Source organism: Dendrobates tinctorius, unplaced genomic scaffold (genome assembly GCF_039654945.1).
Source record: "Dendrobates tinctorius isolate UK_male_01 unplaced genomic scaffold, ASM3965494v1 ptg000019l, whole genome shotgun sequence".
NCBI lineage: Eukaryota > Metazoa > Chordata > Amphibia > Anura > Dendrobatidae > Dendrobates > Dendrobates tinctorius.
The window spans coordinates 27,467,510-27,491,022 of NW_027361687.1; the positions used below are offsets into that span (position 1 = coordinate 27,467,510).

Below are 23,513 nucleotides of genomic sequence, written 5' to 3' on the forward strand. Positions count from 1 at the left end.
CACCAGGAAGAGTAGTGGCTGGGAAATGTATGACTAGGGTCAGAGAACTTGGATTAGTAGCACCAAGCCAGTGCTGGAATTGAAGAGAGAGAAAATCTCAGCTGGAGTGGTGCTTCAACAAATATTGGTTCTTTGGCTAAAACTTTGAAAATATATACGGTATATTTTTTATTTAATGAGCATGTAGATAATTCAGTTTTTAATTTCCTGTCAGATACAAGTGATGTGTAGGATGTTGCTGTTATAGGGACATAACATACATGAATGTTATTATAATTGTAACATTCCTAATAAATGCCTTTTTTCTAAAAAAAAACAAAAAACTTTGACTTGTCCATTAAAATTGACAAAGCGTCTTTTATTGGTAAGGAGATCACAAGATGCTTAAGTGTTTTTGTTACAAAGGTTTAGTTTGATACTGTTCATAGGCAAACTCCTCCGTATGTGCTTGGTCTTTACACAACCCAATGAAGTCAATTTCAAGATGAAATGGTCCATCAGCTCTGTCTGCAAGAGTAAATCCAAGGGTGGTAATCTGAAAAAGAAAAGCTTACACTTTGAAATGTAAAAAAAACCCAGCCATTTGTGTGTTAATGTAACTCAGCCATAGGGCCAACTGTATCTGGTGCCATAATTACAGTGGGCTGCCTGATATCAGGTACCCAAATTGGTTAAGTAGCAGTGTATTAGTCTTGGTACTCGCCTTATCTGCCCACAGGGGGAACTGGCCATCCTGAATCCTTCCTCGACTTGTCAAGAAGAACTTGGATAAAGGAATCTGTGAACCGTTGGAAAAGTTAGTGAATCTCCTTCAATAACATGTACTGCCACAAAGCACTGTATCATTACAGTATTCATTAAACAAACCCTCCACAATGAAGGAAAGGCATGAGTATGATAATCAATACTCGTACAATAAACAGTAAAGCAAAATATGCTAGCCACTCTTAGTTAATGGTAAAATAGCCCAAATCTAAATGGTTCCATCACTTGCTGAGTTGTTGCAGTTAATTATATATTTACAAAACCACCTATGTATATCTTTTATCAGTACTTGGATATATAAATAATACAAATAAAGTGCACTAGTACAATGAACAGATCTACATAAAATGGATATTGCAATGGATGTAAACAATAACTACTGTTAAATAATCCTATAAAAAGCCTCAGTGCATGTAAACTAAATTCTACGGCTACACTATCAGTATTTCACATCAGTATTTGTAAGCCAAAACCCGGAGTGGGTCAGACATGCACAATTAGTGCGCTTGTTTCTATTATACCTTGTCCTCTGACTGCTCCTCTCCTGATTTTGGCTTAGAAATACTGATAGTGAGGCTGTAGCATGAGAAAACCAGATGAAAGAAAAGTGCATAAAAGTTTTTTCACCTTGATGGAAAGCCAAAATTGCCCTGTCTCCCACCCCAACGCGCGTTTCGACATTTCTTCTTCCAGGGGCGTACGAATGTGTATACATTACAGTAATCAGTCTGAAGGGAATGTAACAGTGTCGTGTGTGAATGGGGTTTACCAGAATGGCATGCAAATGGATGTATATTACCAAGTGGCTTTTTACCTTATTTAATTTATAGGATTGAATCTGCTCTTAAGGCTTGGGGGCTCATGGTGATGTTGTGCAGTTGAAAAATAAAAATGCCGTATGCCAGCGTTGTGACCCCCTAGAGTACCAAGTTGTACACAAACACCCAACTGGTTAAATTTTTGGGACTTCTGTGGTGCGGCTGTGGTAAACTGGGGATCAGAATGTGACCGTTAATTGCAACTGTTTTTAGAAGCATAATTTGTAGAATAATAAAATCACCCCCTGTAGTGTTTTGCTGTGATGTAACCACTGCACAGTGATTTTTGGCAGTGTGACATGTCCGTGCCGCAAAATTCTTCAGCTATGGGTAACGCAGAACACGAAGAAAGCTTATAAACCTGTTGTATTCACAAGGAGATCTCGCCCCAGCTGTCTGTCAACAGTAACGGAGAAGTGGATGCCCTCATGAATACACGGGATAGTTTTCCTGCATTAATTAGCAGTCCATGGAGAAAATATTGAGGTATAGTTGTGTTCAAAAGTTTACATACCCCGGCAGAAACTCACTCAGCTTTTATGCATATGCACTGATTACAAGCAAACAGGTGAGGATGTTACCTTTATTACCCATTCAAATTCATTTGTGTCAACTTCTGTGCTCAGGCCAAAATCACCTGGGTATGTGAACTTTTGATCAGAGTCACTTCGAAGTTTTGGGTTGTCATTATGATTTCAAAAAAAGAGAATCCAGTAGTTTAACAATAAAAGGCTTCACCCATCCACTAACCATGAGGGGAGAAAAGGTTTTGGTGTTATTTAGATTATCTGAAAAAAGGCCAAGAAAGCAAAAATTCTGCCGGGGTATGTAAACTTTTGAGCACAATTGTATTTGAATAACAAAGTGTGAACAAAGGCTAAGATGGACCTTTCCCAAATTTAACTGGTATTGCAGATGAGAAATGAAAGTTAGGATAAGGGACAACTTACTGATCGCTGATATCCCAAGACCTGACAGCCCCTATTTTGAGGAGGAGTGACAACTTGTCAAAAAAAGAAAATACTAAACTGTTTATTGTACTAATTCATTGAAATGCTTCTTCCAATACAGTGACGTACTACATCATTACCTTAACGTCCTGCCAGTACGGCCCACCGCGAGTGTAGAGGAAATAATTGTATAAGTCGTCCCATTGAGCACTAAAATACGTCTCAGACTGGATGTTAACCATCCAGGGCCGGCCGTCTCCCCGAATCCTCAGATGCAAAATGTTAAAGTTGGACCAATCATAAGACAATTTACGATTGAATGAGCCCTGTAATTTAAAAAAAATAATCTGTGAAAGAAAGGAACACATTACTCATACCCATTGGGAGATTTGTAAATACCACAATACCTTTCCAACATTTATTTCTTGCATGTCAGTAAAGGGTGAAACAAACACCAAAGCTTCACTACAACATGCACAAATTAAATTGGTCCCAGCCAGATGCTGGTGTTAGTGAATCGGCACCGTTAAGACTCATTTCACATGAGCGGTTTTTAGCGCAGCGCATCGTGCGTAATAGAAACGCATGCAAAAAAAAACCACATCATGCTTTTTTTTTTTGCATGCGTTTTTTATGCGCATTCATTCTCTAGGGGTTAAAACCAGTGTCTACACATATTTACGCCAAAAACGCATGCAGACGAACGCATGTCCATGCGCACGCCTGCGTTCCCATAGACTAATGCGTTATCTTGTAGCATTCTGTGCGCAAGCGGGTTTTTTTTACGCCTTTCAGCGGACCCAAAAATGCAACAGGTTGCGTCTGGTGCACCTAGGCGCACACCTTAAAAAACCGCGTGCAAACGCAAGACCATGCGCACGCCATGTTAAACATAGGTACGCATGCACATGGACGCACACGGTGCACTGCACAAATAATTGCTAATGTGAAACCAGCCTAACACCTACCCAGACTTGTACATCAGGTGTCGAGAGCAGAGCTTGTCCGATACAGGGCAAGTGCCTGTTCTACAGAAGCAACCACCGCTAGCTCTGATTGCTGCTGGTTTTTTTTAATTAGTTTATTATTAACCATAAAACAATGTATATAGCCAAGTAGTATACATTCATATGTCCACACATCACAAAAGAACATGCACATTCAATTCTTAACACAACTTTTGTTTTCCTGAGTCCATGCATTGCTGTAGGGATAATAAACCAAGTTAACAGATGAGCATAACATCTTGCCTCTATAACCACTTGGTGACATATATCTCAATATAATTCTACACCAATTAACCCCTTCATGACCCAGCCTATTTTGACCTTTATGACCAGGCCATGTTTAGCAATTCTGACCAGTGTCCCTTTATGAGGTAATAACTCAGGAACGCTTCAATGGATCCTAGCGATTCTGAGACTGTTTTTTTTGTGACATCTTGGGCTTCATTTTAGTGGTAAATTAAGGTAATTTTTGCATTTATTTGTAAAAAAAAAAAACGGAGATTAGGCGAAAATTTTGCAATTTTCAAATTGAGTTTTTATTCTGTTAAACCAGAGAGTTATGTGACACAATAGTTAATAAATAACATTTCCCACATGTCTACTTTTAATCAGCACAATTTTGGAAACACATTTTTTGTTAGGTTGTTATAAGGGTTAAAAGTTGACCAGCGATTTCTCATATTTACAAAACCATTTTTTTTAGGGACCACCTCACATTTGAAGTCACTTTGAGGGGTCTATTTGGCAGAAAATACCCAAAAGTGACACCATTCTAAAAACTGCACCCCTCATGCTACTCAAAACTACATTTAGGCTGTGTGCCCACGATGCGATTTTTAAGCGTTTTTGCCGCGATTTTCGGTGCGAAAACGTTTAAAAATCGTGTACATGACGCCCCCCATGCATTCCTATGGCATTCCGCACATGCTGTGCTAATGCTGCGCTTTTTTCCGCGGCGGTATCGCATCGCGGAAAAATATTGCAGCATGATCATTCTTTTGTGCGGAACCGCAAAGAATTGCCGAGATTCCGCACCCATAGGAATGCATGAGAATCGCTTACTTCCCGCATGTGGCTATGCCCACCATGCGGGAAGTTAAGCGTCTCATGTGCGGTTGGTACCCACGGTGCGGAGGAGAGGAGACTGTCCTCCAGGCCCTGGATACCATACCCCTGTAAAAAAAAGAATAAAAAAATCGGGGTATATTTACCTTCCGACGTCCCGCGCTGCAATCCCGGGCTTCAGCGTTCCCAGTAATGCCTTGCGGCAAGGTCCTGTGATGACGTAGTATCACGTGACTCTAGCGGTCTCGCGAGATCGCTATAGTAACGCAAGACCAACGTCATCACAGGTCTCGCAAGGCATCGCTGGGAACGCTGAGGCCCGGAAATGCAGCGTGGGACGTCTGAAGGTAAATATACCCCGATTTTTTATTTTTTTTTATCATTTTTAACATTTTATCTTTTTACTATTGATGCCGCATAGGCGGCCTCAATAGTAAAAAGCTGGTCACACTTGTCAACCTGTCAATCACTTTCCAGACGATGCTTCAAATCGCTTGGAAAGTGCTTGAGAAAATTGCGGCAAAATCGCGAACAGAATCGCGGTGAAATTGCGCGGAAAAAACGCGCAATTTCTGGGAAGGAGTCTGGTTTTCATTGTGTGTTTTAAAACGCTACGTGGGCCCATAGCCTTAAAGATTATTAACCCTTCAGGTGCTTCACAGGAACTAAAGCAACAATGTAAAGAAAAAAAATGGACATTTTAATTTTTCCCAACAAAAATGTACTTTTAGCATCATTTTTTTTCATTTTCACATGGGCAACAGGATAAAATGGATCCTGAAATTTCTTGGGCAATTTCTCCTGAGCACACCGATGCCTCATATGTGGTCATAAACCACTGTTTGGGCGCACGGCAGGGCTCAGAAGGGAAGGAGCACCATTTGACGTGTTGAATAGAAAATTAGCTCCAATCGTTAGCGGACACCATGTCGCGTTTGGAGATCCCCTGTGTGCCTAAACTGTGAAAAAAAAAAAACACAAAGGACACCATTTTGGAAACTAGACCCCTTCACTCCTGGAGCTTTTTTTCGATTTTTTGTTTTGTTTTTCGTTCACCTTCTTTCCAGAGCCATAACTTTTTTATTTTTTGTGGGACGAGTTGTACTTTTAAACGACACAATTGGTTTTACCATGTCGTGTACTCGAAAACGTGAAAAAAATTCCAAGTGCGGTGAAATTACAAAAAAAAGTGCAATCCCACACTTGTTTTTTGCTAGGTTCATTAGATGCTAAATCTAACCTGCTATTATGATTCTCCAGGTCATTACGAGTTCATAGACATCAAACATGTCTATGTTCTCTTATATCTAAGTGGTGAAAAAAAAATCCAAAGTTTGCTTAAAAAAAAAAAAAAATTGCGCAATTTTCTGAGACTCGTAGCGTCTCCATTTTTCATGATCTGGGGTCGGGTGAGGGCTTATTTTATACGTGCCGGGCTGACGTTTGTAACACACTTTTGTGCAGATGCGTTCTTTTGATCGCCCGTTATTGCATTTTAATGCAATGTCGCGGTGACCAAAAAAAAAATGTAATTCTGGCGTTTTGAATTTTTTTTCGCTACGCCATTTAGCGATTGGGTTAATGCTTTTTTTTTTTTTTTAATAGACCGGCGATTGTGAACGCGGCGATACCTAATATGTGTATGTGTTTTTTTTTTTATTGTTTTATTTTGATTGGGGGGAAAGAGGGGGTGATTTGAAGTTTTGGGTTTGTTTTTTTTTTTACTTTTGACATGCTTAAATAGCCTCGGAATGAGCAGATCGCCCATATGTAGCAGATTTACTGCTGTGCTTTGAGCGTCGACCACTGGGCGGCGCTCAAAGCTATCTGCCTGGAACAACCATAGACGTCTGAGAGCTCTCGTTGTCCAGGCAATGCGTCGCCGACCCCAGATCACGTGACGGGGGGGGGGGGGGGGGGAGTCGGCGATGAGCTCATTTCCGGCCCGGTGGCCGGAGGTGCTATTTTAATGCCCGCTATTTTAATGCTCGCACCTATTGCGGGCACATGTCAGCTGTTCATAACAGCTGACATGTCGCGGCTTTGAGGTGGGCTCACCGCCGGAGCCCACCTCAAAGCAGGGGATCCTTACCGATGACGCACTATTCCGTCATCGGTAAGGAAGGGGTTAAGGAACTTATCTAGATGTGTGGTGAGCACTTTGAACCCCCAAGTGCTTCACAGAAGTTTATAACGCAGAGCAGTGAAAATAAAAAATCCTTTTTTTTTTTTCCTTCAAAAATGATTTTTTTAGCCCACTATGTTTTATTTTCACAATGCTAACAGGAGAAATTGGACCGCAAAACTTGTGCAATTTGTCCTGAGTACACTGATACCCCATATGTGGGGGAAACCACTGTTTGGGTGCATGGGAGAGCTTGGAAGGGAAGGAGCGCGATTTTGGAATGCAGACTTTGATGGAATGGTCTGCGGGCGTCATGTTGCGTTTGCAGAGCCCCTGATGTGCCTAAACAGGAGAAACCCCCCCACAAGTGACACCATTTTGGGAACTAGACCCCCCCCAAGGAGCTTATCTAGATGTGGAGTGAGCACTTTGAAGCCCCAAGTGCTTCACAGAAGTTTATAAACGCCGAGCCGTGAAAATAAAAAATCATTTTTTTTTTCCTTCAAAAATGATTTTTTTAGCCCGCTATTTTTTATTTTCCCAAGGGTAACAGGAGAAATTGTACCCCAAAAGTTGTTGTCCAGTTTGTCCTGAGTACACTTGGACCCCATATGTGGGGAGGGGAAACCACTGTTTGGGCACACAGCAGGGCTCAGAAGGGAAGGAGCGCCATTTCACTTTTTGAATGGAAAATTAGCGCCAATCGTTAGCGGACACCATGTCGTATTTGTAGAGCGAGCCCCTGTGTGCCTAAACTTTGGAGCTCCCCCACAAATGACCCTATTTTTGAAACTAGACCTCCTAAGGAACTTATCTAGATGCATAGTGAGCACTTTGAACCCCCAGGTTCTCAGAGAAGTTTATAACACATAGCTGTGAAAATAAAAATCATTTTGCACTGGCTAAGTACTTTGCCACCACCCAAATCTCTCATACACTCCAAAATAATGTATATTTTTCGAATTGACTGGTTAGATACCCTGACACAAAGAAAAATTGACTGGGAGGTTTTTGAGTACATGGTCATTGTTCATCCCATCACTGTCTCAAGGCACCAGAGACAAACTAAGGACACATTTTGAAAACACTCAGTGGTACCTTCTTCAGAAAATTAGACATAATCCTAGTCCTTGATTTTGTTGTTCGTTAACCAAATGCAGAGCCGTTTAAGGGGTTTGTATGTTGGGGGGAGGGTTATTTTATGAGTTATGCCTGTCGAATAAGCACTAAATATGCTGACTTCTTCAAACCTGTGTGACTTACTTTCTGGTAATGATACTTACACCAATATTGTGAGTTTTACACCTGTCAAATAGCTTGTTACGTCAAAACTTGTATGATTAGTTTTTATTGTAATGTTCTTTAAATCACTTTTTTTCTTTTTTCCCCTCAAAAAATTAATTTTTAGCCTGCAATTTTTTATTTTCACAAGGGTAACAGGAGGAATTGGACCCCAAAAGTTGTTAAACCCATGTGGGGGGGGGGGGGACCACTGTTTGGGCACATGTCGGGGCTCGGAAGGGAAGTAGTGACGTTTTGAAATGCCGACTTGATGTAATGGTCTGCGGGCGTCATGTTACGTTTGCAGAGCCCCTAATGCGCCTAAACAGTAGACACTCCCCACAAGTGTCCCTATTTTGGAAACTAGACCCCCCCCCCCAAGGAACTTATCTAGGTGTGGTGAGCACTTTGAACCCCCAAGTGCTTCACAAAAGTTTAGAACGCAGACCCATGAAAATAAAATTTTCACTAAAAAATTTTTAGCCCCCAATTTTTTATTTTCCCAAGGGTAACAGGAGAAATTAGACCCCAAAAGTTGTTGTGCAAATTTTCCTGAGTACGCCGATACACCATATGTGGGGATAAACCACTGTTTGGGCACGTCGGGGCTTGGGAGGGAGCATGTCGCGTTTAATGACCCCGTGATGTGCCTAAATAGTGGAAACCCCTCAATCCTAACCCCAACACAACCATAACCCTAACCAACACATCCCTAATTCTAACCCTAATATAAAAATATTTTATTATTTGCCCCTACTTATGGGGGTAATCTACTTTTTTTTTTATTTTGATCACTGTGATAGGATCTATCACAGTGATCAAAATGAATGAATGGAATCTGCCGATTGGCAGATTCGACGGGGCACTGCGCATGCGCCCGCCATTTTGGAAGATGGCGGCGCCTATGATTCGGGACGGCAGGGCACCTGGAGCGACTCGGCACTCGGAAGGTACCGGGGGGTGATCGGGAGCAGATGATGGCAGCGGCAGATCGCCCCCGTCAGCCGGCGTGGGGGGCTGTCTGATCTGGGTCTCCAGCCATGTCCGATGCTACTGCAGCATCACCCATTTCTGGATTGTAATATTTCATCAAATTTCATTGATGAAATATTACTATCGCTCTGATTGGCTGTTTCATTTTCAACAGCTAATCAAAGTGATCGTAGCCACGGGGGGGGCGAAGCACAAAGGGTCCTGTGCTTGTGGATCGGGTGACCTTTCAGTGACCCTGGTCACCTGACCCGCAGGAGGGTGATTTATACCATGCTGCGTATGTAGGCGTCACTGGTCGTATTGGCACAGGTTTTCATGACGTCTACGTAGGGGTCATTGGTCGGGAAGGGGTTAAACTACAACTACTACTAACACTGCCAAGCGCCATTATGTATTATTATAAACAGCCATTCATTCAATGCCATAGGATAGTCCAAAGAATTTTAAGTATAATATCTATGGCGGTACCGAATCTCCACATACTAGAACGGTAAGATGAGAGGAGTTTCATCTGTCCCAATTTTCCCAAGACCACCCTGGTTCTGATACAGAGTTAGCTCATACGGTATATCCGAATTTACCAATTCAATCCATGCTCTGAGAGAGGGATGTACACCACCCATCCATCACAGTGCCAACATTTTCCTAGCCAGAATGAGTGTCTCCTGCAGGAAGATTCGAACATAATGTCCCCACACCTCCCCAACCAATACACAGACAGACCATTAGGTTAAGGGGAAGCGGGATTTGTACTAATGAAGTCAGCAGCGATGTTACCTCATTCCAGTAGGAAAGGATAACTGGGCAACGCCACACCATATGAATAAAGTCTGCCTCCATCAAGTGACATCTCAAACACTCCGAAGACTAGAGTCGACCCATTTTGAAAAGTCGTGACGGAGTTAAATATGACTGGTGTATCATGTAATTGAATCATTCTATTATTAATTGACGGAGACACCCCAATCGAAGACTCAAGAACCTCTTCCCAATCCTCATCCTAAGCATCAGAAAGAAGACCCTCCCAACTTCTCCTAATCGCCACCACAGCAGAGCCAGCTCCCACAGATAGCATATAAGAGTATAGAGCGGAAATGAGACCCGGGCCCCTGTGACTTAAGGATTCCTATTATAGTAAGAGATTAAATAGTTTGGACCTCACTCGTGGAGCGTAGGTGTGACTGAAAAGCTGAAGGTAGCGAAAATATTGAGACCTCGAGATATTGTTTTTGGAATGAATTTGTTAGAAGGACACTAGGACACCGTGTACATATAAGTCCTTGACCGAGGAGACACCGTGTGAAATCCAAAACTCAGCAGATGGGTGGTTCAACAGCACGGGGAAATGAGCATTGTTCCACAGTGGCATCTCAGCTACAATATCCCCAAAATGGACCACCTTTTTAATTTGTTTCCAGACTGACCTCGCCAATCGGAGTAAAAGGTAATAATCAGGGAGTGCCGGGTTTATTCGTTTCTAGAAAACCCAGCGGGCAGTCAGTTCCTGCAGCATGGACCAGATGACTTTCAGAGTTAGGTGATTGCTGCCGTTTAACCATTCAAAAATAGAGAAATTTAAAAACTAAACATTTAGTATTTAGTATCACTACGTCAGTAAAAATCCAGTTTATCAAAATATGGTGTTAGCAACACTGTGGCACTACGTTGATTGTACTTGTGACATCCCCAACCACACAGTGCTATATGTTTGGAGCTGAGGTCATTTTTTTTTAGTTTACTCAAAGCAAGTCTAAGACTATAGAGTCTCAACCCTAAGGTGCGTTCACACCACCGTGGAGTCTCACATCCAAGTGAATGAGATTGATTATGCAAATGACACTCTGATTTGAATGACGGCATAGTGTGATCTGATACTGTCAAATTAGAGAATTGGAACTCACTGTGAGGAGAAGATGGAGAGCAAAATTTCTCCTTTTTTTATGTGAGAGCACAGAAATCGAACTACACTCAGATGTCATCCAAGTGCAGTCCGGTTATTTCCACACACCATAAATAATATAAGACTTCGAAGAAAGGAAGGAAAAAGGAAGATTTGGGGTACTCACTGTAAAATCTTTTTCTCAGAGTTTTCATTGAGGTACACAGGAAACCATGGGTGTATGCTGCTGCCACTAGGAGGTTGACATGATGCAAAAAAAGGGTTAGCTCCTCCCCAGCAGTATATACCCACCAACTGGCAGAAAGCTAATCCGTTAGTGAGAAAGCAGTAGGAGAAGCAAAGAACATAACACGAATGTAACAGAAAAAAAACAATAGAACCTGATACAAAAGTAAGCAAGGGCAGGTGCTGTGTCCCCCCAATGAAGACTCTCAGAAAAAATTTTTGCGGTGAGCACCCAAAATCTTCCTCTCACTTCATTGGGGGGACACAGGAAACAATGGGACGTCCCAAGGGTGGGCAATGGTATAATAACCTCAAGTCAGCTCAGACCACTGCAGCTTGCAGAACCTTTCTACCAAGGCTCGCATCCGATGAAGCGTGAGTGTGAACCCTGTAGAACTTGGTAAATGTATGAATGGAAGCAGCTTTGCAGAGCCGCGAGGCTAATGCCTGGTGATGCACTGCCCAGGAAGCCCCCACCAACGAAGTGGAGTGTGCCGTGATCCTTAGTGGGTGCGCCCTACCCTTTGCAACGGTGGACCTGGACGCAGAGAGACCTTGTGGACCTTCTGGGATGACGAACAGAGAACCCGAGTGCCTGAAGGGCACATTCCTGGACAGGTAAACCCGGAGTGCTCTTATCAGGTCCAGTTTATTTAGTGACCACTCTTGGGGGTGAGAGGGAGACGGACAAAAGGAGAGAAGTACGAAGTCTTCGTTGAGATGAAAAGCGGAAACCACCTTGGGAAGGATGGAACCGGACGTAAGACCACCTTGCCTTGATGAAAATCGAGTTAAGGAGAGCGACAAGAGCACTGCCAGCTCTGAAACTCATCTAATTGAAGTAATTGCAACTAGGAAAGCGACCTTCGAAGAAAGAAAGGTGGAAGAGATCTCACACAGTGGTTCAAACAGTCTCCTGTAGAACGTCGAGACCTAAATTAAGATCCCAGGGGTCCACTGGAGGCCGGTAGGGGGGAATGGAGTGAGCAACTCCGTGAATGAATGTTTTGAGCTGTCGACTAACGGTCAGATTTCTTTGGAAAAGGATGGAAAGGGCAGAAACTTGTCCCTTAATGGAACTAAGGGACAGTCCGAACTCAAAGGCTTTCCAGATCCGGTGGTAGATGCGAGATGATGAAGACTTCCTTGCTTTAGTCATGGTTTGGACGACTCGATCATAGAAACCGGCCAACTTCAGAACTGCGGCTTCAACAACCATGCCGTTAAATTGAGTGACTGAGAACTCTGGTGGAAGAGGGGCCCCTGCAACAAAAGACACGGGAGCTTCCACGGCGTGTCCGCGAAAAGGTTGACTAGCTCCGTGTACCAGGGTCTTCGGGGTCAATCTGGAGCGATGAGTATGTCTGGTACTCCCATAGCTTTCAGCTTTATGATTGCCCTAGGAATCAGCGGTAGAGAAGGGAGAACTGTGTCCAGGGTATTGCTAGTGCATCGGATCCGATTGCTGGTGGGTTTGCGGGATCTGGACACAAACTGAGGTACCTTGTGGTTGAGTCTGGATGCCATAAGGTCGAGATCCAGAGTCCCCCACCTGTGGCAGACCATTCGCCTGCAGCGAGACCCTCAGCTGAGAAAGCCTGCCACCCAGTTGTCCACTCCCGGGATTTGCACTGCGGATATTGCTGGGACATTCTGCTCGGCCCAAGACAGGATCTGAGCGACCTCTGACATCACTGCCTTACTTCGGTTTCCCCCTTGATGATTGACATACGTCACTGCCGTGGCATTGTCGGACTGGACTCGAATCAGACATTCGTAAGGAAGCTGTTGCCAATGAAGCAGAGCGAGGAATAGTGCTCTGAGTTCCAGAATGTTGATCGGAAGGGACGATTCCTGAGTGGATTATCGACCCTGTACTGTCAAATCTTGGAATACTGATCCGAGGAGACTGGCATCCGTTGTTACCATCTTCCAATGAACGGGTGGGAAAGACCTCCTGAGATGGACAGACGGGGAGCATTCCCACCATTCCAGGGACTTCTTTATCCATGAGAGAAGTGAGACAAGCCGATCCAGGGAACGGATCGACTTGTCCCATCTCGCCAGAAGGAAGAGTTGGAGAGGACGTATGTGGAACTGAGTAAACGGGTCTGCTTCCATTGAGGCAACCATCTTGCCTAGTACGCTCATGCAGAAGCAGAGGGAACAGGGAGAGCGACCGGAGAGACCGAACCCCGCACATGAGTGCTAGAGACTTTTCCTTGGTAGGAAAATCTTTGCTTGGACGGCGTCGAAAAGCATTCCTAGAACAACAAGATGTTGGACCGGGATCAGAGATGACTTTGCGGTGTTGACAATCCAGCACAGAATGTCCAAGGTGATCTGCAGGATCTCTTGGCATGTCGAGGGGGTTGCGGCCTTCATGAGAATGTCGTCTAGATAGGAAATGACGATGATGCCCCTGCTACGTAGAATGGCCCATAGCTGTTGCCATTATTTTCATAAAAACTCTAGGGGTGGTGGCTAGGCCCAACGGCAGCGCTGTAAATTGGAAGTGAAGCCCCTGAATAGCAAATTGAAGGAATCTCTGGTGTGGGGGGAAAAATGGGAATGTGCAGGTAGGCATCTTGAATGTCCAACAAGCAGAGAAATTCCTCTGGCTCCATGGAGGTTATTACAGATCGAAAGGACTCCATCTTGAAATGATGCAGTCGCACATATTTGTTTAGTAATTTGAGGTCCAAGATGGGACTCGCTGTATCATCCTTCTTTGGGACCACAAACAGGTTTGAATAAAAACCTGAAGTGCTCTCGTGTGAGAACGGAGACAATGACGCCGGCCTTGAGGAGGGAATTGACAGCCTCAAAAAAACCCGGAATAAGCTAAGCATTCTTCGGTGGGCAGGACTCGGAAAAAAAAAAACGAAATACAGGGAAAGTAGAAAATTCTATCTTGTCTCGGACCCAGGCGTTGTCGATAACAGCCATTCGTCCTGGAATTGAAGGAGACTACCGCCCACCCTGAGAAACTTCCCAGGTGGGGTGACCCATCATGCCGAGGAGAATCTTTTGGAACCTGACCTGGGTGGTCGGCATTGGGCAAGTCTTGAACGCCAGGTTGGGGTTGCTTTAAATGAGGGCCTTTTCCTTTGTTGACGCACTTGTGACTTGTCCTGCTGGGGGTTACTCTGAGATGGGAACCTCAGAAAGGAACAAAATGGAACTGTGCGACGGGGCAGACGATTGGCTCTCTGTTGGAGTAGAGAAGTACTCTTTCCCCCCATGGCATTGGAGATTATCTTGCCCAGCTCCTCTCCGAAGAGACGAGAACCTGAGAGGGACTTCTTTGAAGCGGAGTCCGCATTTCAAGCTTTCAGCCATAGAACCTTGTGGATGGTGATGATGTTGCCAGCTGCATCGAGGGACGCGGGCAAGAGGTATTTTCTCACGTGGCCGATTTGGTCTGCAAGATCTGCCAGCTCGTCTGTAGGAGCACCTGTGACAATACCCTGGCGGAGATGTCTTGCCCAGGTGGAAACAGCCTTGGCTACCCAGGTAGCTGCGAAGGACGGGTAGAGGGATGAACCCGCGGCCTCAAAGGCAGACTTGGCAAAAGATTCAATGTGTCTGTCAGAAGGTTCCTTTAAGGAGAATGGAGAGGGAGAATGGTATTAGTGACCAACTGGGAGACTGGAGGATCCGCCGAGGGAGACACTGCCCACTTGTTAAGCAGGTCAGTTTCAAAAGGATACAGGACGCTCACGCGTTTTCTTCTCTGGAAACGCTTGTTGGGTGCTGCCATTCCACCACGAAGATCCGGTTGAACTCGTCGTGGTTGGCAAAGGCACGGAGAGGGCGCTTTGTTTTCCTGAAAGACACAGTTTGCTCAGAGGGAGAGATCCGAGTCCTTTATGTTAACAGTGTCATTAACGGCGACAATTAGACTATCCACCGTGCCATGCAGTTTGGAGATCTGTGCAGAGTCCAGATTGGAATCTGACTCAGAATGTGGGTCTGACTCTAGCGCCTCTGGAGCGTCGGGAGGACGGTGACAGAGATGATGAGCTAGACGGTGAAAAAATACGGGCATGCTTTTTGGAACTTCTTGCGAGGGGAATCCCTTTGCGTATGCGAGGGGGATAATTGTGACCCACTGGCAGGGGCAGGATTAGGAAGCCGTTCCAAAACCGAGACCAAAGTGTGAGATACTTTGGTTAGGTCAGCTATGGACTGAGATAGAGATGTCACCCACTCAGGAGGGGGCACACTCTCGTTGAGAGCAGTGGGGGCTCCTGGGAAAACATATTAGATGGTTTGCAATTATGGCAGAGGGATGAGGTCTGATCATAGGGTAACTTCTTGTTACAGGAGGAACATGCAAAGTATACAATGATGGGAGGAGGATGGGAGTGAGACTCCCTAAAGTTAGACATAGATGGGATAAAAGGGAGAGAGAATATGTGCCAGGGACAAGAGCTGACCCCCCAGTGACTGAGCTTACAGATCTAAATCATGACTGATAAAACGGCAGGCAGCGCTACCAAGGGTAATGGGCTGGAGTCTGAGAGATGCGAGGATGAGGCCACAGACAGCGTGAAGATGGCACCGGGCCATGGGTGGAGCCTGAGAGTGCGTGCAGATTTGCCACTTGGTGAGGCATGGAGGGAGGAGGGCCAGGGGAAAAGGCGTGCAGTGTTGCCAGGTCTCGGGAGGAGAGACAGCCATTCTGATAGGCGGTCAGGAGTGGGCGGGGCTTAGTGGAGAGCCAGAGAAAGCAATTGGGTGGCCGGCTGGGGGTGTGGCCTAGCCCTGTGGTATGCCCAAGTCGGAGCCGGTGACTAAATTTGACCCGGGGAGCCGCAGTGGAGAGAGGGATGGCACAGTAGGCATCACAGGCAGTCGGGGATAAGACCAGAACACAACTAGTACCTGGCCTAAACCTATCTTTTAAAGCTATACTGTATGTATAAACAGTATGTGGCTTTTTTTTTTTTTTTTTTTAAAAGGAGCCCCCTGCACTGCCGCATGGAAAATCTGTCCTGAAGATGATCCCGCATCCCTCTTCACAAACTGGTGATGGAAGAAGGACTTGAATGTAGACCTTTGGACCACTGACATCTTCGGTGGCTGTCAGGCAAAGTTTCCGTCTTCCTACCCTGCACAACTGGCTCTCGAGGGCAGGCGGTGCAGGGGGTAGTGGCAAGGACCAGTAAGCATCTTCTCTTGCGGCTGCCCCAAACACTCTTGATGTGTTAGGAGGCATGGGGTCCTGCCAGGTAGACACGAGAGGGTACAGTAGTGACGCAATCCCATACTGTGCTGCCGGTTTCTGACAGCACCATGGGGGTGACCTTTCATCCTTGCAGGGACAGGAAATACACGAGAGGTTAAAAGGTCCCCTCCCACACCACACTCCAGTGATTTTCCAAGTACCACACCAGTATGGATGCAATTAAAATTTATTGAGATTTAGTACAAGCATATTGACACCAGTACAAATCCTAGGGAGGGAACTACCAGTGCTGTCAGGATGGACTCCTGGAAATAACATTACCGGTAGTTCTAATCTCCGTTTTCCAGGACGTCCTATCCTGACAGCACCATGGGGAATACCAAAGTAGGAATTCGCTTAGGGTGGGACTACTGTTTGTAGCACTCTACGACCGAAGGTCGACTGGCTAGCTGTCAAAGTGTCCAACTTATAGTGTCTACAGAAAGTGTTCGGTGTAGACCAGGTGGCGGCCCTGCATATTTGATCTACTGAGGCCCCCGCCCTCTCTGCCCATGATGTCGCTATTGCCCTAGTGGAATGGGCCCTAAGTCCTACCGGTACAGGAAACCCTTCGGCCTCGTACGCCGAGGTGATAATTGTCTTAATCCACCTTGCCAGGGTCTGTGTAGCTGCGCTTTTACCCTTATTTTTACCGTCGTACTGGATAAATAGTTGTGTGTCCTGTCACCAATCCCGGGTGACCTCTAGGTAGCGGATGACTGCACGTCTAACATCCAGGGAATGGATCAGTTTTTCTTTATCATTCTTTGGGTCTGGACAAAATGAGGGTAGGATTATCTCCTGGTTTAGATTTTGCGGAGATGCTACTTTCAGGAGGAACCTCGGGTCTAGCTTGAGCACTATGTGATCCTCAAAGATCTGAATGTAGGGGTTCTGGACTGAGAGGGCCTGGATCTCCCCTAAGCGCTTGGCTGAGGTGATCGCTACCAGAAATACGTTTTTTTGTGTGAGCTTTGCAATGTCTACCTCTGATATTGGCTCATAAGGGGGTCTACACAGAGAGTTGAGGACTAGATTTAGGTCCCACGGGGGGACCGTCCTTCTTAATGTGGGTCTTAACCTCTGGGTGGCTTTGGTAAATCGCGCTATCCATGGATGGGAGGATAGGGAGAAATTGAAGAAAGTACTTAAGGCCGCTATCTGGACCTTGAGTGTGCTCGGGGTTAGGCCCTTATCAAATCCTGCCTGTAGGAAATCTAGGATTTGAGGGATATTGGGCCGAGACAGGTCTAAAGGGGCACTACCACTTTCTGAGCAGAACCTCTTCCAGATCTTACGATATATTGCCCGCGTGGCAGGTTTACGGCTGGCCTGTAATGTAGAGATCACTTGGTCCGAGAGGCCACTGGACTTCAGAATGTCCCTCTCAGGATCCATGCTGCTAGTTGCAAACTTCCTGGGTTTGGGTGTTGAACTGGGCCCTGGGCGAGTAGGTCCGACGACGTTGGTAGATGGAGTGGTCCCTTCTGAGCCATTTTCTTGAGGAGGGGAAACCAACTCCGCCGGGGCCAAAAGGGTACGATTAGCATCACCCGAGCTCCCTCCTCCTGAATCTTTCTGAGAACCCTTGGTATTATAGCGATAGGGTGGAACCCGTATAGTAGTCCCCCTCTCCAGCTCTGGTTCAGGGCGTCGATATCTTCCGGATGGTCCGCCGGATTGAGGGAGTAGAACCTCTCCAGCTTGGCGTTTCTTCTTGTCTCAAAGAGGTCCAGTTGGGGTGTCCCCCAGCGATGGCACAAGTCCATGAAGATCTCTTCTTTTAGCTCCCACTCGGTGGCCCGGACTTCTTGCCTGCTTAAGTAGTCGGCTATATTGTTTTGGGAGCCTTCCAGGTGTATTGCTGACAAGGAGCGGGTGTTGTTTTCTGCCCAGGTGAGAATGCGAGCCGCTAGGTCCTGAAGCTTCCCGTGCCTTGGACCCCCTTGGTGGCGTAGGAAGGCCACTGTGGTCACGTTGTCCGACATGATCTTTATATGCTGGTTCTGTAGGCATGACTTGTTTCTCTTCAGCGTTTCCCAAACTGCTCGTAGTTCTCGGTAGTTTGAGGACTGTAAGCTGATGTTCTTGGGCCATGTTCCTTGCAGGTATCTTCCCTCTAGGTGAGCTCCCCATCCTTCTCTGCTGGCATCCGTGGTGATGGTCACACAAGGAGACAGGATCCAAGGAACCCCCTGGCTGATATTTCTGTGGTTGGTCCACCACTTCAGGGATGATCTTAAAGCTGGAGACGGCCGGAACTTCTTGTCCAGTGAGGACTGTCGTCTGTCCCATCTTGACAGGATCTCCCTCTGCAGGATTCTTGTGTGGGCCTGGCTCCACATAACGCAGGGTATGCATGCGGTTAGAGTGCCCAGAATCTTCATCGCGGTCCTTATCGAAACCTGGTGCTGACCGAGCTGACGAACCTTGTCCATGATGGGCCTTTTCTTCTCTTCGGGTAAGAGTGAGATTCTTCTTCTGGAGTCCAACATGACCCCCAGGAATTTTTTCTGAGAACTGGGCCGAAGATCTGATTTTTCTCTGTTCAGGATCCAACCTAGGCTCTCGAGCCTGGAAATTACTGAAATGAGTTGTTCCTTCAACTCCTCCACTGTACGGGATACCACTAAAAAGTCGTCTAAGTAAGGCACGATGATTATGCCCTCCTGTCTTAAATTTGCCACGACTTCGGCGACCAGTTTCGTAAAAATTCGAGGTGCTGACGCCAAGCCGAACGGAAGGGCCTGGAACTGAAAGTGGTAGTATCTGCCGCCTTTCTTTAGGGCGAAACGTAGGAACCTCTGAGATTGAGGATGGATGGGCACGTGATAATACGCACTTTTTAAGTCTATAGTGCACATGGAAGCGTTCTGGTCTATCAGCGGGATGGCGGTTTTCAGTGATTCCATTCGGAATCTCTTGTACCGAATCCATTGATTTAATGGTTTTAAATTTATGATGGTTCGGCTTTCTCCCGACGGTTTTTTTATCGTGAAGAGAGTTGAATAGTGCCCCTGACATCTCTCCGTTTCTGGGACGGGAACCACTACCTCGGTCTTTAATAGATCTTCTATGTCGGCCTATATAGGATCTATCAGGGCTCTGGAACGGGGTTCTGTGACCACGAATCGTGCAGGGGGGGTTTTTTTGTAAATTCGAGGGAATAACCCTGGGAAATTGTATTGAGGACCCATGGGTTTTGGGAGATGAGTCGCCAAGCCCCCGCAAAGTGTGTGAGACGCCCCCCTACCGGTATGGCGTCATTGTCTTCTGCTTCTGGAACTTTGCCCGGAACGAGACGGGGGAGCCCTACTTTTCCCCCCCTTCGAATATTCCCAGCGAGGAGATTTCCCCTTCCCTCTATATTCCTGCCTTTGGTAAGGACGGAATCTCTGAAAGGAAGACTGCTTTCTAGATTTCTCCTCTGGAAACCCTTTTTTGTCATCAGAGGCACTCTCTAGAATCTTATCTAAAGCCGGCCCAAATACTTTCCCCCCCGAGAAGGGTATGGAACATAATTTATTTTTAGACTGGTAGTCCCCCGACCAGGTTTTCATCCATATGGCTCGACGGGCCGCGTTGGATAAAGAGTTATTCCTGGCCGCAAATCTTACAGATTCCGCCGAAGCATCCGCCAGAAAACCAGTTGCGATCTTTAACAGGGGAATGCTCTCAAGGATATCGCCCCTAGGGGCTTTTTCCTTTTAATTGTTGTTCCATCTGGTCGATCCATAAATGCATGGACCTAGCGACTGAAGTGGCGGCTATGTTTGCTTTCATCACCTCCGCTGAGGCCTTCCAAGCCCTCTTCAAGAGCACGTCGGCCTTTTTGTCCATGGGTTTTTCTGAGACTGGAAGAGTCCTCAAAGGGAATTGAGGTCTTCCTCGACACCTTAGCCACCTGGGAATCGATTTTAGGCACCTCATCCCAAGTGTTGATGTCTTCCGGGTTAAATGGAAGTCGCAGTTTAAAGTCTCGCGGCACAATCAGTCTTTTCTCGGCATCCTCCCATTCCTCCAGGATCATCGCCCGGATATGGTCATTGACTGGGAAGACCTGATGGACCTTGGCTCTTAGCCCCCCGAACATCGCGTCCTGGATGGATTGCTCCTTCGGGGCTTCCTCGATCTGCATCGTACTCCTCACTGCCCTGAGGAGCTCGTCCGTATTCTCTGATGTGAAGAGGTACTTTTTCCCTGTCTCCAGGGGTTCAGAGGTGATCTCGCCTTCTTCCTCCGAGTCCGTACCCCGTATCTCCTCCTCTGAAGACTGGTCGGACTCCCATCTTGGTCTTTTGGATAGGGACCGGTCGGCCGACTGCGTGGGCAGCCATGCAGAGACGGAAGTCTGGACCTCCTCTCTGACCACTGTGCGCATCTCCGTGAGGAACGTGGCCTGGTCTCCTCTGATGATCCGCAGGGTACAGTCCTCACATAAGGGTTTCTTCCATGTGGTCGGCAGCTTGCTGGCACAGATGGGGCATTTGGGCTTGCTTGATCCCCTAGATGCTGCTGCTGCTGCCGCCGCGGTCGGCGCCGACTTGTCCTAACAAAGAACAGGAGACCGTTTTACTCACAGCTCCTGTCTTTGAACTCACAGCCCCCCTGCCTCCTACTCACGGACGCTGGGTCTGGCTCGCTCCTGCGTCCGTGTTCTCCGTCCATGATGCCGCGCTGAAGGTGACCGGTCTGTACCGCTACCCCCGCTTTCCCCCCCGCTCTTATCCTACCTTATCTTGCGCTGGAAACGCTTCTCCCGTCCATGACGCTTCCTTCTGACGACGCAGGCCCAAACCGGAAGTCGTCATACCCGGCGACCGGAAGTGACGCGGCCGCCGGCTCTCGCGGGAGTCGCGCCGGGGGGAGCGCTACATCGTCCCGGAGCGACGCTCCACGGGACCACAGGCGGGAAACCCCCCTTAGGGGGGTGCCACGCGCACCATCCGACCGGAGGAGTTGGCGGTTGGGACCCCGAACCTCCTGGCCCCGGTAAGTTCTGCTGCTCTTCTGCCGCCGCGGCGCTCTCGTGCCTGTCCTTACAGGGACAGGAAAAACACTGGAGTGTGGTGTGGGAGGGGACCTTGTAACCTCTCGTGTATTTCCTGTCCCTGCAAGGATGAAAGGTCACCCCCATGGTGCTGTCAGGATAGGACGTCCTGGAAAAAGAGAGATCATTAATAAAAAAACAACAAAACCTAAAGGTAGAAACGGGGTTGAGTGCAGAACTGTGTCCACCTCCCACTGACACTAAGCTATAACTGATTAGCTTTCTGCCAGTTGGTGGGTATATACTGCTGGGGAGGAGCTAACCCTTTTTTTTTTTTTTTTGCATAGTGTCAACTTCCTAGTGGCAGCAGCATACACCCATGGTTTCCTGTCTCCCCCAATGAAGCCAGAGAGAAAAACTGAAAACTCTAATCAGGTTCTGCAATAAACCTTCATATGCCAATGACCTGTTCTACAAACCTTTGGAGCCTTTGTTCTCAAGGTACAATATCCACTATATCTGGTTTCTCCGTCACGGGGAACGTCATTATTAAGGACTCCATAAAAGAGGGCTGTCTTGCTGTTGTTGCCAGTTTTCAGAAAAGCCTGGCTTTTACCACCTATCTCCACATCAGAGGACACCAACCATTTGTCCAGATCTTCTGGCTCTCTGAACTCCCACACCACGCTCGTCTGCTCCAAGATGTCCTGACGTAAGGTTTTACCATTTGGCCCTCTAAGATGATCGGCTGCTTCTTTCATCATTAGACCAAAATGTTTCTTCACGCTGTTGACTCCCTTTTTTATACTGAAATCTGTCTTCTTCCAAAAAGGTGTTTTATCTGGAGGGAGGCCGGGTCTCCTGTAACTACTGATGTATACCACAGAATGTGAAACAGCGGGACAGAAGGCTAGCCAATGTCTACTCCACGGATGGTTCTTACATAGGCGGAGTCCACTGTTCATCCAAAGCATTAACGCCATAGTATCACAATGAGCTGCTGGGTATCACAGTCACATCGCTCCTATATGTCCATTGGATCCAGACGCAATTTCCTATTCTAAAAGAAAGGAAAAAGGTCAATCAGTTACAGGATACTCCACATGTAACAATATGGAAAAGGTATATTATCAAATAGGTAACAGGTGATCATGGCAGCTCTCATTATGAGTTTGTCTCTTAGGGAAAGAGTGTTAACCATAATGAGTTCATACTTAAAGGGGTTTTCCAAGAATGCAATTAATTGCCACCATCACATTTCAAGCAACAACCTGTCCAAGCCATGTATCACGATGGGTTGCAGCCTAAAGAATCACAGCTTAAGGCCTGTTTCACACTCAGTTTTCCTGTCAGTTGCAATCCGTGAAAAAGGCGGAGAACGGATCCGTGTCTGTTGAGAAATTAACGGGTGCCACCGGACCGTTGTTTTGACGGATCCGCCGAAGTCTGCATTTTTAAGGAACCGCAGCCTGGGGAAAAAGGAGGAAGAGAGAGAGAGAGATTTTTTTCCCCTGGAACGGCATTTCAGGGTTAAAAGTGTTCCTGGAGTAAAGCTTCCGCGCAGGCGCAGTTAAAAATAACAGACCGTCAAGACAAAAAAACGTTGCAGAGTCAGTCTCATCCGCCCGGGAGACCGTAAAATTTTGGCGGATCAGTCAAAAAACCGGTGTGACGGACGACCGTCAATCAAGATCTGCCACTAATGTAAATCTATGGGGGGAAAAAACGGATCCGCCCCTTTTTGGCGGATCCGTTTTTTTTCGGAAATTGGCGGATTTTGACTGACGCCAAAAAACGGAAGTGTGAAACAGGCTTAAGACGTGTCCCGTCCGTCAGGATGAGGATAGGCATGTTAAACAAACAACTGATCAGCTCACTTAGCCAAGAAGCAGCAAGAAGAAAATAAATTTTCAGCTGACTGAAAAACTCATTGTGCTCATTCTCCAACCTCAGTCCTGCTCCGTGCTATTCTGTAAAGCGCTACGACTGACTAAGCAGAACAGGTTTACAAATGAGCACAAAGGGGACGGAAGCTAGAGAAAAAAAACTTTGTGCTCTGGGGTTTTTTCCCCTGCTCCTAGGCTGAGCGACCAGATCAGATATATTTGTTAAGAATGCTGCTTCTCAGCCTGACAAACAAGACACATGTTGAGCAGTTTTC

General features: G+C 46.5%; 1 protein-coding gene across 5 annotated transcripts in view; it reads right to left on the reverse strand.

Annotated features, from left to right (window-relative positions):
* Positions 1–330: 330 nt before the first annotated feature.
* Positions 331–23,513, reverse strand: part of NDUFAF1 (NADH:ubiquinone oxidoreductase complex assembly factor 1) — a 30,979-nt gene continuing 7,796 nt past the window's right edge. For 3 of the 5 annotated variants that reach the window (XM_073566751.1, XM_073566755.1, XM_073566754.1), the window contains exons 2-5: positions 21,832–22,412; positions 2,674–2,880; positions 704–778; positions 331–535 (exon numbers count right to left, since the gene is read on the reverse strand). In XM_073566751.1, the coding sequence (XP_073422852.1) occupies positions 398–535; positions 704–778; positions 2,674–2,880; positions 21,832–22,335 (924 nt within the window). In that variant the 5' untranslated portion in view covers positions 22,336–22,412 and the 3' untranslated portion in view covers positions 331–397. Of the gene's footprint in view, positions 536–703; positions 779–2,673; positions 2,881–21,831; positions 22,413–22,623; positions 22,792–23,513 lie in introns of those variants that run through there. The other 2 variants (XM_073566752.1, XM_073566756.1) reach the window with 2 other exon arrangements.